Below are 16,240 nucleotides of genomic sequence, written 5' to 3' on the forward strand. Positions count from 1 at the left end.
CCGTTAAATTCTAGAAAATATCATATAGGAAGTATTATTAATTCTCATCTACTGACACAAATCATGGCTAGTATTAACAGTGATTGTATTGGCATGCACTTCACTTCTACCGGTTGATTTTGAAAAATTTATTTCATTTATTGAAATATGAAAAAATTAAACCAAACATATTTCTAAATAAAGTGGTAAAAAAAACATACCAAATACAAACATTTTACCCTCTCCAACTCTTTCACCGGCCCCTTTTGAATTGACTTAAAAATCACTCTACGACAAAAGGTGGAAAATACAAATTAGATCATAAATCCAATTGTAAATACAAACAATAATAATAACTGAGAAATAAACCATGTCCAAATCTCATTATTTTTTGTTTCATAAAACAGTGATTATCAGGGACATAATTTGATGTTCCACTATATTTTCAAAGTAGACATGAACTTTATTACCACCTGCTGGCAGAATCTCCAAACTGCAAATGCAGGAACTGAGTTTAGACTTTACGCTGAAAACAGACCTGCTATTCAAATGTCTTAGCACAATGACCTATTTATTCGCAAATTGCGCCGCTTCATTAACATACAATACTGCGCGTATACACCCACAGATAGTGCAAACACTCCCACACCCACTTGCACTTTGCGCTGGAACAAAGACTGCACTTAGAATGAGCGCGTTCATGACTGGATAAGATATAGCACATGGTCATTGCGTGTAGAAGTGTGTAAATTCTTCACCACTCGTGTCACCAAACAAAATTACAAAAATGGTTGTTTTCAAACAGAGTTCTTGAATAATCCCCCGATTTACTTTTGGTCGAACAAACAGATAGTCCCTCTCCAAAACCATTCAAATGGTCAACCTACGAATGGCTTACTTACAGTAGAAAGCATTTTAACACTTAAAAATACATCACCTTTAATTTAAATGACTTTCAAGACTATTAAACACAATCTTAACATTCCAATATTTACTTCTATATGGCTGTAAGAACCCTGTCATTTTACTTCATGTATTCTTTTAAGTGAACAATTAAAAGTGCATATCGTTATTGTAATGCATTAATTAACTTCTCAATTTCCTGAATTAATCTTCCTTTCCAAGAATCAAGTGCAATTTAGAACAATGATGTTTGCACATATAATATTTTAGGACCAATCAAGCTTTAAATAAACACATTGTAAAAGAAGATTAACACATTTTGCAGCTAATAAACATTCGAGAGTATATATTGCTGAGCCAGGCCATTATGAATAAATCATAAAAACACAAGGAAACTCACAAAAAAGCTATAGTTAAACAAAGTGAACTAGACATAGCCAAAACGCTCTCTCACAGCAAGAGAAACATACTGAAGTAACACACCCTGGCATTTCAAACTCTCTATCCATCCGAGTCAAGCTTCCATCCCTTGCCACATTGTTGCCCGGCTCCAAAAACATTCCCTTAATCAGCCGATAATTGCGACCCCCAGAAGGACAGCCAAGAAAGGGTGGTGGGGGTTTGGAGGGGGTCTCAGCCCGGCTTGATCAAAACCAGCTGGAACATTGCTTTTGAGTGGGCCCAACAAATAAACGAGCAAAGAAGAGATTTTGAGAAAAAGCTGTCCCAGCACAAAGACGACCCAGTACAATCCAAGACGTTGCCTACAAAAAGCTCAAGATTCCGCAAAATTCCGAAGGCCTACCTTGAACAGGTAACCTGTACTCCACCTCCAGGCATCGCGAAGTGAGGACAAGCGCCTCCGTAGAGAGCCACTGGGATTCATATTTGGGAAGTAACGCTCCCCTTCTCCTTGCATTCCTTTTCTCCCAATCTGTGCCCTACGTTCCCAGCTCTATTCAGGTTTTGTGCTAAGCTGAGGATGCCACATGCCTGGCTTCAAAATCCAGCGGACCACAGCTTTCTTTCTTCCACTCACAAAGTTTCTCTTTGCCTAATGTTGTTCCATCTCGCCTTCCTTCCCAGCCCCTCCCATTCCTCCGCACCTCTCCCCTCCCTCTTTCCCATGCTGTGCATGTGTGTTGCTGCTTCCCTGCATTTGTTTGGATCTGCGATCTAGCCTTTGCTCTCTCTTTGGGTCACACACTCAGCAGATGACTGGAGTAGTTGATCATTCTGACCTCCACAATCCACCCCACAGCATAAACAATTCACAGTTGTGTCTTTGCCAGTAAACAATGTCCCACCACCACCATTTCCTCATGAATACAAAGTTACAGTATCAGTTTAGGCGAATGTATCATTTAAAGTTGCATTTCACATATTTTTATAATGTTAGCATTGTTTTCCTGCCAAAAAAATCCTAATTTAGTTAATATGACCATTTTCCACCCTATTGTTATTATTACTATTGTTATTATTATTATATGCTGATGTGTCTTAAAGACATATGTAAACGTCCTCTTCGCCTGTGAAATGAGCATCAAACTGCAGGTTTGCTGTCGAGTCCAAAATTGTTTTTAACTGCCCAATCCTTCTATAAAACCTGTGTTAAAATTGTGGCTGGATCAAAATCCAATCTGCTCTAAAATGTACCACTCGAACTGTTAAGATCAGACTGAAATGATCACAGACCTTGTTTAACATTAATTTCAGTTGTTTGTGTCTAACATTGTGATTCTTCAAAGGGATCTGCAGAGAGGAAGGTGCTACATACAGCAAGGAACAGCACAAGATTTGACAGACTTTCTACACGTTTTACACTTGTTAGTTTTCCTGGACTTTAGGAATAATAGTATCTATACTATTTCCCCCTTATTACCTCACTGCGACAGGCTGGGCCAACTTTCTAATCACCCAATAGTAGGGATGGGAATCATAAGGAACTGAACAATTCTGGTTCTGATTCCTCTTAATGATTCTGAATCCTTAACAATTCCACTATCAATTATTTTAAAACTTTTGAGAAATAAATATAAAAAAAAAAAAGAAAAGAAAAAATGCAAATCTTGCATATTGCGTTTCAGTAAGTAATTCATTCACTAAAAAGAACTTGCTTATGAGAGGCTTTCATTCAAGAGGAAGCTCGTATGTTTAGTGGTGAAGAACTTATGAAGGACACATAAGTGTCTTTTGTTCAGGAATTGGGCTATACTGGCCGTGCTGCAAGTTTCACTCTGTAGATTCAAAAGAACCAGCCCAGAGGAGTCATTTGTTCAGGAATCGGACTACACAGGTTGCGCTGTATTCTTCAAGCTGTAGATTCAAAATAATTGGCTCATGAGAGTGATTCCTTTGGGAATAGGACTACACTGGTTGTGCTGTATGATTTGCACTGTAAATTCAAAGAACAGACTCGTAAGAATCAATCGTTCAGGACTCTGGCTATATTGGTCGTGCTGTAAGTATCCTGCTGTAGAATCAAAAGGACTGGCTCATAAATGTCATTCATTCAGAAATCAGACACACTGGTCAAACCGTATGCTTCGTGCTGCAGATTCAAAAGAATTGTCTCATAAGAGTCATTCTTTCAGGAATCGGACTACACTGGTCATTCTGTATTTTTCGCACAGTAGAATCAAAAGAACTGGTTCATAAAAGTATTTTTTATTTATTTTTTTATTTTCAGGAATTGGACTACACTGGTAACACTGTATTTTTTGCACTGCTGATTTAGTAGTGCGTGTGTAGTTCCGTCCACATCGGCAGAAGAATGTATGTTCGAGAACCGTTAACGAAAGCAAAAATCATAAACAATCCTGTTCCGTAATACAAAAACGCTTTTCAGTTCACAAACCTACCAAATAAGTGTTGTTGATGTGTAAATATGGGTGCTCATATGTTTTTGTACAGCTCAGTTTCAATGATAAACAAGTCACTGGAGAGGAGGTTTTGAGCTCTAAAAGATACAGCATGATTTCATAGTACAATTAATAATTAATCTCAAACATTCAAGGGAAATTTGATTCCTCATTATATGACCCATTTAAATCAGAGCCCAGGGGCATAATAATCCAAGTCAAGTCATTTTTATTTGTATAGCGCTTTTCACAACACACATCGTTTCAAAGCAGCTTTACAGAAAATCATGCATTAACAGACAATGAAACTGTAATATCTATAAAGAGTCATCATTGTGTAATTTGATTAAATATGATTGTAAATTGTGTATAAAAATAAATCACATTGAGCAAGACGAAGGCGACTGTGGCAAGGAACACAAAACTCCATAAGATTTTGGTTAATGGAGAAAAATAACCTTGGGAGAAAACAGGCTCACTGTGGGGGCCAGTTCCCCTCTGGCTAACATCATGAATACAATGCCAATATTAGTTATTTGTGTGCAGCGCAAGTTATTGTTTAAAATTAGTAACTAAGTAAGCCAGTGTTTAAACAAAGATTTTGTATGAACTGTAAGATTAATGACTCATGTCTTTGAAGTCCATGCTGGATTAACTGCAGAAGTTCACATAGATGCATTGTCCTTTGTTAGTTGGCTGATGAAGGCTTTTGTTGGCAATTAATTGATAGTCTATGTATTCCATTTTAATAGTGTAGTCCATAATTAGACCATGGTGATGCTGGCAGGGATCAGTGAGGTGCATCGCTGTTCAACCGGTAGGTCATTTCGGTGAGGTCGATCCTAAGTCCAAGGTTCAGTCAGTGGCATATGAAGTATCCCATGTCTTACATTTGGAGTTGGCATTAGTTCATCCTCTGAAGTCCATTGTAAAAGACCGAAGTGATGTCTGGCTAGCACCGGCTATAGTTTGTCGTCATTACTCAGCGGCACGTAACAGTGGAGTCCGACACCAAGCAGGAACAGAGCTGGATCTGGCCGGCTCTGGTAACCTCAGGATATGAATCCTGGGGTTGAGACAGGGAAACAAATAGAATAATATTAGCGTAGATGCCATTCAATTTATTGCAGAGTTATAGATTATGAGAAATGTTTCTGAGAAATGTTTCTGGTTCCAGCAGACCTAACTAAAGCAGCCTAATTGTGAGTTGATGGATAAATTAGGTGTATGCCTGGCTAAATAGATGAGTCTTTAGTATAGACTTAAACTGAGTGAGTGTGTCTGCATCCCGAACAGTGTCAGGGAGACTATTCCATAGTTTAGGAGCCAGATTTTGATATTCTAGGAACTATTAACAGGCCAGAATTTTGCGAACATAATGAACGTGATAGAATATAGAGTGGCAGAAGGTCAGTTAAGTACTGTGGAGCCAGACCATTCAAAGCTTTGTATGTAGTTAAAAGAATTTTAAAATTAATATGAAATTTAACAGGTAGCCAATGTAACGACGATAGAATGGGGCTAATATGATCATATTTCTTGGTTCTAGTCATCACTCTGGCAGCTGCATTTTTATTTATTGTTTTTTTATTGTTATTGTTATTGTTTTTATTTATTGTTATTTATTGAACTTGCAGTACATCCTCCCAGTAATGCATTACAATAATCTAGTCTTGAGATCATGAATGCATGAATTAGTTTTTCTGGCATCAGAAACAGAGAGCATGTGTCGTAACTGAGCAATATTTCTTAGGTAAAAGAATGCTGTTCTACAAACATTGTAAATTAGATTTTCAAAGGACAGATTGGTATCAAATATAACACCTAAGTTCTTCGCTGTAGAAGACAACGTAACAGTATATCCATCGAGAGTCAAATTATATTATTTTTAGAGGTTTTTGATCCAATAATTAGTACCTCCGTTTTGTTGGAATTGAGCAGAAGGAAATTTCTGGCCATCCAATCATTGATTTCATTGATACACTCTGCTAATTTAAAGAATTGTGAAATTTCGTCGGGTTTAGAAGAAATATAAAGTTGGGTATCGTTGGCATAACAGTGGAAATTTTTTTCACGATTCCTGATAATATCTCCCAAGGGAAGCAAATATAAGGAGAAAAGCAGAGGCCCTAAAACTGATCCCTGTGGCACTCCATACCTTTATTTATTTTATTTTTTTAATCCCCTTTTCTTCCAATTTGGAATGCCCAATTCCTACTACTCAGTAGGTCCTCGTGGTGGCGCGGTTACTCACCTCAATCCGAGTGGTGGAGGACAAGTCTCAGTTGCCTCCACTTCTGAGACAGTCAGTCCGCGCTTCTTACCACGTGGCTCGCTGTGCATGACATTGCGGAGACTCACAGCACGGGAGGCTCATGCTACTCTCCGCGATCCATGCAAAAATTACCACGCACCCATTGAGAGCGAGAGCCCCTAATCGCGACCATGAAGAGGTTACCCCATGTGACTCTACCCTCCCTAGCAATCAGGCCAATCTGGTTGCTTAGGAGACCTGGGTGGAGTTAATCAGCATGCCCTGGATTCGAACTCGCGACTCCAGGGGTGGTAGTCAGCATCAATACTTGCGCTGAGCTACCCAGGCCCGGCACTCCATACTTAACTTTTTTGGGTTTTTTTTGACAATTCCTTGTTTACACATACAAAGTGGTAGTGGTCTGATAAATAGGACCTAAACCATGCTAATGCAATTCCACTAATGCCAACATAATTCTGCAGCCTATTAAAGAGAATGTCGTGATCTATCATTCCATGCACAATGAAATACATCTATTTTTGTATTCTTCCACTTGCGCTCCATTTTCCACGCTGCTCTCTTGAGAGCACGAGTGTGATCATTGTACAATGGTGCGGGGCTTTTTTCTTTAATTTTCTTTAATCGAAGGGGGCGACACTATCAAGAGTGCTAGAGAAGACTATATTTATACTTTATTTTGGCTTAATGAGTATGTGAGACAATTCTGGTAGATTATTAGTGAAGCTATCTTTAGTGGTCGAAAGAATAATTCTACTTGAACAATAGCGTAGTGTAGATTGAGTGGCATTAGCTGATCGCAGCAAACAAGAGACGAGGTAATGATCTGAGATGTCATCGCTCTGCGGTAGAATTTCTATAGTATCAACATCAACTCCATTTGACAGAATTAAATATAGCATATGATTATGGTGAGTTGTTCCTGTCACATTTTGTCTGACTCCAAGAGAGCTGAGAATATCAATAAATGCTAATCCCAGTGTGTCATTCAACAATTAAAGCTCTATCTACAGTAACTATTAGATCTGATAGAACATTTGCAAATTCACCAAGGAAATCTGAGTATGGCCCGGGTGATCAATATACTGTAGCAAGGGCAAAACATGAGATATTTTTTTTTATTTATATCTGATGGTGTCACTAAGCATTATTAGTTCAAAAGACTTCAACAAATCCTGTCCTCTGAGTAACACCAAAAACTTCACTGTAAATTGTAGCAACACCTCCTCAATCCTTCAGACGAGGCTCATGTTTATAACAATAACCTTGGGGAGTAGATTCATTTAAACTAATATATTCATCTGGTTTCATTTACAATTAGTGTTTGGTTGAAAAAGATCTAATGTTTAGTAGCCCTACCTTTATATGATGTTTATCTTTATGTTATTTAATTTTTTCAAGTTTGACCTTAATCAATTTTTTTCTAAATGATTTAGTGAGAGGTTTGTGTTTGGTAGTTCGGGGAACAGACACAGTCCCAATATGATATCTAGGTGATACAGTATCTATGTGTTGTAGTTTATGTGACCTGTGTGACATCTCAAGGCAGCTAGCAGACGTTTGGATTAACCAGTTTGTCTGCTTCCTGACCTGGGCCCCAGTTAATCAAATACTATCACTATTAAGACTATGAGCCAAATTACTAAAGAGTCTCTCTTTAGAAGGTCAGGTCTACCCCAAAAACTCTTCCAATTGTCTAAAAATCCTATGCTATTCTCTGGACACAACTCAGACATCCAGCCGTTCAGTGACACTAATCTACTATAAACCTCGTCACCATGATGAGCTGGGAGGAGGCCAGAGCATATTACAGTGTCTGACATCGTTTTTACAAGTTCACACACTGCTTTGACATTATCTTTAGTGATCTCCGACTGGCGAAGCCGGACAACGTTAGTGCCGACATGAATAAAAATGGGAGAAAATCTAAGTTTAGCATTAGCCAGCACTCAAGCCCTGGAAATGCATTTAACAATGGTGGCTATAGATGGTGGAAATCTATTTCCATGTTCCTTACAATAGAAACACCTATGACCAAGGCTCTTTCAAAATGATTATCAGTAGGTGCATTACTGAGTGGGGAGAATCGATTGGAAACCCTAACAGGAACGGGAGAGTGGTGTTGCTTTGCTGAGCGAGTATGCCATTGAAATGTCACCCAAACGCCCTGATGCGGGAGCTCTACAGCCGGAACCAAAGTGTGTGTGTTGCTCGCTGTACTGCCCGCATCCAAAACAGTATTTACCGGCTTCTCTTTCTCACTGACCTCCACTAGCATTCGGATGAGTGTCTTTAACTCATTAACCTTCTCCATCAGCCAGACTAATTCCTTACATTTATCATATGTAAATCCCTCACTGCTGACGGAAGAAGCTATAGTAAACATGTGACTTGCAATGCAGGAAGAAATAACATGAGCGGATGCCATGACTTACCGCAATTGTTTGTTGTTATTTTGGTCGTTCATGAGCGGCGAGCTTTTGAGATCGATGTGGTTCGATGGGGTTCCTGATCAGCAGAGGTTTGAGATTGATGCAATAATCCGTGTAAAACACAGTGGAGAAAACAATTCCACACAGTCGAGATGTGAGATGTATACAATTGGAGAAAAAAAGAATAAAAAAGAGAGAAAAACGGGTGCGTGCGGTAAAATACACGCAGTTGAAACAGTAGAAAAGTAGAAAAAACCGAAGCACGCTGTAAAATGGCAAAAAAAAAAAAAAGCTAATTGCATTCCAACAACTACAGTCCAACCAAATAATTTTCAAAGTATGTCTATCTTTGCTTAAGAAGGAGCATTACTACCTAGATGACTCCTAGTTAGGAAAAGACAAATACATTTTCATGCTTTGAAAGTTACAATACGACATTTAAAGCATGACACAAGATACAGTCTTATGACAAACTGATTTTGAGATTGAAAGGCTTTGCTGTTGTGAATCAAAGACTTCAGCATAACCATAACCAAATTACCATGACAGACCCTAGAGGTGAAGGTGGTGTATGTCTCCTATGATGCCTCAAGGGACATGCAGATTTAATTATGGACACACATGGCGAAATATACATAGATATTGCTAAACACAACCCATCATAGCCACAAAAATATCATTTTGAGAGCTATATTCAGGATTATTTACAGAAAAGTGAAATGCCAAGGACAACACAACGTGATGAATTACAAACTCAAGAAAGTTTTATTCACAGCAGTAAACCTGTTTCCAAGGCGTTTTGGTGCATTCAGTAATTTTCTCCTCATTAAAAAAGTTTTACTCCTAAAGAAATTAATTGTAATTTTGAAACATATGTATAAATCATGAGCACTCACATGAGATGAGGACTCTAGTCATATCAGTAACCTTATAAAAGCTGTTTTATTCTACATGGGGCAGGGGCGCCCTCATGGGGGCTGCCATTTTAGAATTATATGACCAGCTGAATACTACTCGCTTAATCTTAGTCTTGTTATTGGACGCTTACACTCTTGGATTAAATTAATCATGGTTGATTGTGAATAGTGAATTTCTACAATGACAGTTGTAACTGAAATCTTTTGATTTTGAATGATGCTGCATCCACACCACTAGGTGTCACTGTAAGTTCCAGATGACACAATCAAAAGTTACTTACCTTTAAAGGGATAGTTCACCCAAAAATAGAAATTCTGTCATTGTTTACTCACTGTTATGTTGTTCCAAACTCATATCACTTTCTGTCTCATGTTGAACACAAAAGGAGATGCTATACAGAATGTTAGCCTCAGACACCATTTACTTTCATTGCATCTTTTTTCATTTCATTTCCATTGCATCTATTTTTTTTTTTTTTTTTCCCACAATGAAAGTTAATGGTGACTGAGGCTGTCATTCCCTAACATTCTGTCTAATACTGTCTATATACTTTCTTTTCAACAGTAGAAAGAAAGTAAGACATGTCTGGTAAAAAATATGAGGGTGAGTAAATGAAGACAAAATTTTCATTTTAAGTTGAACTACCCCTTTAAGTATTCTGGGGTAATCCGTCCGAAATAATCACATTATCTTAATCCCACTGATTTCATAGAACTCCTTTATTTAAGTTAATAAATGAGGGCTGCTATTTTACTGTATCTATATATTATACTATATATATATATATATATCCTGCACGAGAAAACACAATGGTGCAGGATTTTTTATCAGCTTGCTCTCGATTTTGGAGAATAATGCCCAATTTGTAATCTGATACTTCCTATCTCAAGAACAAGGCAATGTTTCAGAGTGCTCTTTATGGTGATCTGTAAGTGAATCATAACACTGAGCAAGCTACATAGTTTGTGTGTTTAAAATATGGCAATTTAAACTTTGACGACTGTGCCAAAGTTCTTATACTTACACATAACAAAGCACAACCATGTCACATACGTTATAAAATAAAACTAAAATACAGGAGAACTCACTAAGAAACAATTATGCCCACTGACAGCATTGCTTATTTACATGTGAAGTATCTGCTTGTTTGCACTGACGGTAATAGCGTCACAATAATATTAAGAGGCAAATAGTGCTGACTTTGTGAATCTGGCATATCATATTCTACAATGGGCCTGATTTAGATGCAGTTTTGTTTTTTTCATGCAAAGGTTGTGCAACTGTTTCGTGAATTTCTCTCCAAAATGTTTTGGGGGTAGCTACCATTAGAACTTTTAGAAATGTTTACAATCACAACCATCAACACTTTTTTGGAAATAATTATTATCTCTTAAGTGTTTCGTTTTACCATGGTGCAAAGGTATAAAATCTGGCACCTAATAATTAATAGTTATGCACCAAGCTGATAAGGTTTATAATAAGCCCCCCACCCTACTTTTCAGATCATTCCTACGCCCTTGGGTGTAAGTTTTTGCTCTTCACAGCATTTCTTTCTGCAAGCCACTTAGCACACAACTGTAGCAATTAAAAGATCTAATGATGCTTCAGAGGGTTCATAAGACATAAAGAGTCTGTTTAGGTCCCTAAAGCCCATCTCTGAATATACATGCTCAAATGGAGACAAATGAAGAGATAAAATGAAGTTTTATTTGGATCAGTGCAGTTAGTCATCAGCTGTGTCTGGGTGAGATGAGTGTTCTTCACCCAGGCATGATGGGATGAGTAACAGGGTGGACGGAGCGGTTCTGGCCAAAGTGAACACACATGCTTAAACCCAGCATGACTTTTATATGGACCTCTGCCTCTTCTAATCGACTAAAGGAGTAGTTTACCCAAAAATGAAAATTCTGTCATTATTTACACTCCCTTATGTTGTTCCACATCCATATGATGTTGTTGATGTTTTTTTCCATGAAACACACAAGGAGAACCGATCAGAACAAAAGATAAAAGTGACTACACGTACTAAGCTTCAAAAAAGGACAAAAACATCATAAATGCACCATAAATGTTATTGTAATACAAGTATTCTGAAGTTTGTGAGAACAGACTGAAATTTAAATCGGTAGTCCCTGAAAACCTTTGCTTCCCCTCAGCTCTCAAATCTCATTATCCATTTCACATTTTCGAAGTGGCACACATGTATTTGGTTATGACACATGCGAGAACAAAAGGCCTTTGGTGTCATATTACGTGATCTTTTTTTTTTTTTTTTTTAATGCAGACCCAAATTACAATACAGAGCTTCAGCTGTGAAATGGGAAAATTGTCAGTCAGTACCAACTTTTTTTTTGCCTGTTCTTCACACAAAAAGCTACTGTATAGCATCAGACGTCATGGATGGGATACAACAGAAGTTGTATGGACTACCTTTTTGATCCTTTTTTTTTGTTGTCATTTTTTAAACTTGTGGTTACTGTGAACTGTCACTGAATGGAAAAAGCAGCTTCAAAAAAAGATTCTTCAAAAGTTCTAATTTTGCGTTCCACACACAAAATAACAGCTTACATGTTTGGAACAACATAAGGCTGAGAAAATAATGGTAGAATTTTCATTTCTGTGTGAACTCTCCCTTCACTGGGCTGCTCATCCCATTCAGCAATTGGGCACTCTTCATGGCCCCAGTGAGCCAGTGTTAAGCTAATCCAACCAATAATTTGAGCTTCAGCACTCTGAGAGGTTTAGACTGGCGAAGTTTAGACTACAGCAGCTGTATAGCAACGGTGTTAGCTGAAGACCTAAATATTTGTCTTAAATCAGTTATTTTTTGAGGCAATTGCAGATGTCAGTAATGACTTTACACTGTAAGGAGCATATATGTCATTGTCCATGCTAATATAAAGAAAACAAACATACACACATGCTAATATGCTTGTAAAACATGGTGTAAAATACTCACTGTTGTCTCTACATGCTTCAGAGCGATGTCATTGCTGGGAGCCTGAAAAGCAGATAGATAAGATGCGAATAAGACAGTGACATGTAAACTCTTGAGACCTTTCCTCATTACACATCTGTTGGAAGCCAGAAAGTATGTTCTCTAGATGCATAACTCTCAGAATGGAGTGCAAATGGAGATCCAAAAGGGTAAAAACTGTGTTTAGAAGGCTAACATGTTGTCTGTGAAATTAAAATAGAAATAATATTAGAACAGAAATTAGAATAGAAATGAATGGGTCTCTCTTTAACTTTGAGCAATTTCATGTCCCTGTGTTTTATTTTATTTTTTATTTTTATGTTATTCCTGCAACAACTCAATGACAATTAGACAGCAGAGCATAATGGACTACAGCAGAACAGAAATAAGGATCAATTATTGGGGGGACTTGTCCCCCTCAATGCATATTGTGGTTACGGCCCTGCCATTAACTAATAACTATCTAACAAAAAGAACATTATTGTTCCATAATGGTATTGGTATTACAATCACTTCTGAGGGTGAGAAAAAGGACCAAAGCATACTTTCGTAAGTATGTGAACACTAAACAAGGTTAATGGGAGCATAAGACTGAATTAAGTCTTAAATTTCAGTCTGTTCCTGACACAACAATACTGTATGGCTACAGAAGACTTGATATACAGCATACATGTGATATGGAGGACTTTTATGTTATTCATTAGAAAGTGTAACGCAATGCTAAAGGAAAACGTAGTTTTTTTTTTTTTGTTTGTTTTTTAATAAAATCTTGTTTTTCATTGAAATTATAGGCTGGGGTAAAATATTTTATAGTTTCAAAAGGGGCGTGACCCAAAAAAATTGTGAACTACTACTTTAAGAGCACAGATTAATCTTGATAAATGTTAATTTGCACACACAGTATACTAATAATTTCCTTTACATAAAAATAAATACAATAAAATTTAATATTAGTTAATGCATTATGAACTAACATTGCACAGCTGCATACTTACAAATGAACTTTAACCAAGATAATCTAAATGCTGTAAGAAAATCATTTATTGTTATTCCATAATACCAAATGTATTAACTAATGTAAACGGATATTACCTTATTGAAACATGCTCCCACTTTTTCTTTCGGGCCAACTACTGACCCCCCACCCCCCCTTCACCCACCCGAGTACTGAAGTTTGTTACTGCACATAGCAATGCAAGAATGCACATAAGGTTCTTCAATAGAAATGTGAGCTTGCAATGCATTTGCCAAGCATTCCAGCCTGCATCTGTGTCAAAACACTTGATCATGGTCCAGCTGGGACTCTTTCTCCTCCCCTGCTTGAGCCCTGCCCAAATGTTAAAACTTAACACGTTTTGCAAAATCTAACACATTCTCCCTGGTCCTCTTTTTCTCATCTTGCTTCAACTGCCCTCAGTGTTTTGCAATTGCCCTGCTATCTATATCGTTCAGTTTAAGCATTTATTTCAATCTTTCTTTGACCATTTAATCCATTTGTTTTCTTTCTGAAAACCAAAACCATGGTCTGAAGTAGGGAATCTTTAAGCACCTAACCATTTAGGTGCTTCCAGAGTGAGGAAAAAGGCTGGAAAAATCACTTTGGACCCCACTCAACCTGCCCACTACCTTTTGAACTGTTGCCTTCTGGCCGACGCTTCAGAGCTCTGAGCACCAGAACCGGCACAGGAACAGTTTTTTTTACCCTCAGGCTATCCATCTCATGAACAGTTAAAACTGCCCCATTGAGCAATAATTATGTGCAATTCACAGTTTAGTCTTTTTATATTTTTCCAACACACCCAACCTCTTCTGCCATTACATTCCCTTGCACTGTATATAACAGATTTGTATTTGCACTACATATGTGTATGTGTGTATGTATATATATGTGTATGTATGAGTGTGTGTGTGTACATATGCATACAGTTGTGCTCAAAAGTTTGCATACCCTTGGAGAATTTATTGATTGATGTTAGAAAGAAAACACATTTCTTTTATTTCTTAAGGGATTCATATTGAACTGTAGGTTATATCAGAATGGCACAATCATAAAACAAAACATGGCAACAAAGAAAAAAATGAAATGACCCCTGTTCAAAAGTCTGCATACCCTTAGTTCTTAATACTGTGTATTGCCCCCTTTAGCATCAATGACAGCGTGCAGTCTTTTGTAATAGTTGTCTATGAGGCCCCAAATTCTTGCAGGTGGTATAACTGCCCATTCGTCTTGGCAAAATGCCTTCAGGTCATGTTCATCTTCAAGTCTTTGGTTGTCTTGCATGAACTGCACGTTTGAGATCTCCCCAGAGTGTCTCGATGATATTAAGGTCAGGAGACGGTGATGGCCACTCCAGAACCTTCACCTTTTTCTGCTGTAACCACTGGAGGGTCAACTTGGCCTTGTGCTTAGGGTCATTGTCGTGCTGGAAAGTCCAAGAGCATCCCATGCAAAGCTTTCGTGCAGAAGAATGGAAATTGTCTGCAAGTATTTTCTGATAACATGCTGCATTCATCATGCCATCAAGTTTCACGAGATTCCCCGTGCCTTTAGAGCTCACCCCCCCCCCCCCCAAAAACATCAGTGAGCCACCACCATGCTTCACAGTGGGGATGGTATTCTTTTCACTATAGGCCTTGTTGACCCCTCTCCAAACATAGCACTTATGGTTGTGACCATAAAGCTCTATTTTGGTCTCGTCACTCCAAATTAGTGTGCCAGAATCTGTGAGGCGTGTCAAGGTGTTGTCGGGCATATTGTAACCGGGCTTTTTTGTGGCATTGGTGCAGTAAAGGCTTCTTTCTGGCAACTCGACCATGCAGCTCATTTTTGTTCAAGTATCGTCGTATTGTGCTCCTTGAAACAACCACACCGTCTTTTTCCAGAGCAACCTGTATTTCTCCTGAGGTTACCTGTGGGTTTTTCTTTGTATCCCAAACAATTCTTCTGGCAGTTGTGGCTGAAATCTTTCTTGGTCTACCTGACCTTGGCTTGGTTTCAAGAGATCCCCGAATTTTCCACTTTTTAATAAGTGATTGAACAGTACTGACTGGCATTTTCAAGGCTTTGGATATCTTTTTATATCCTTTTCCATCTTTATAAAGTTCCATTACCTTGTTATGCAGGTCTTTTGACAGTTCTTTTCTGCTCCTCATGGCTCAGTATCTAGCCTGCTCAGTGCATCCACGTGAGAGCTAACAAACTCATCGACTATTTATACACAGACACTAATTGCAATTTAAAAAGCCACAGGTGTGGAAAATTAACCTTTAATTGCCATTTAAACCTGTGTGTGTCACCTTGTGTGTCTGTAACAAGGCCAAACATTCAAGGGTATGTAAACTTTTGATCAGGGCCATTTGGGTGATTTCTGTTATCATTATTTTTTAAAAAGGAGCCAAACAACTATGTGATAATAAATGGCTCAAGGATTTCAGCCACAACTGCCAGAAGAATTGTTTGGGATACAAAGAAAAACCCACAGGTAACCCCAGGAGAAATACAGGCTGCTCTGGAAAAAGATGGTGCGGTTGTTTCAAGGAGAACAATACGACGATACTTGAACAAAATGAGCTACATGGTCGAGTTGCTTAAGACTTTGCATATATTGTATTATTATCTATGTCTTGTTGCTGTATTGTATTGTTGTGCTCTGGAAACTCCTGTCACCAAGACAAATTCCATGTATGTGTAAGCATACCTGGCAATAATGCTGATTCTGATTCTGATTTAAGCCAATTTTGATTTTTGGGAATAACAATCTAATTGCAAAAGGATTCTCAGTGCATCTGCATTTTTCAGCAACAGTGAAGAGGTGCAAATTGTACTTAAGGTGTCTCCTTGCCAGATTCTGTGTAAAATGTGCATACGATTTTTATTATATTTTTATATGTCTGCAAT

At 38.0% G+C, this 16,240-nt stretch overlaps 1 protein-coding gene across 10 annotated transcripts in view; it reads right to left on the reverse strand.

The window, feature by feature from the left end:
* The window catches only part of tns1b (tensin 1b), a 370,155-nt gene that overhangs the window by 98,770 nt on the left and 255,145 nt on the right, over positions 1-16,240 (reverse strand). For 9 of the 10 annotated variants that reach the window (XM_051710896.1, XM_051710901.1, XM_051710893.1 and 6 more), the window contains one exon: positions 12,325-12,366. In XM_051710896.1, the coding sequence (XP_051566856.1) occupies positions 12,325-12,366 (42 nt within the window). Of the gene's footprint in view, positions 1-1,687; positions 1,881-12,324; positions 12,367-16,240 lie in introns of those variants that run through there. The other variant, XM_051710898.1, reaches the window with a different exon arrangement.

This window comes from Myxocyprinus asiaticus, chromosome 11 (assembly GCF_019703515.2).
Source record: "Myxocyprinus asiaticus isolate MX2 ecotype Aquarium Trade chromosome 11, UBuf_Myxa_2, whole genome shotgun sequence".
NCBI lineage: Eukaryota > Metazoa > Chordata > Actinopteri > Cypriniformes > Catostomidae > Myxocyprinus > Myxocyprinus asiaticus.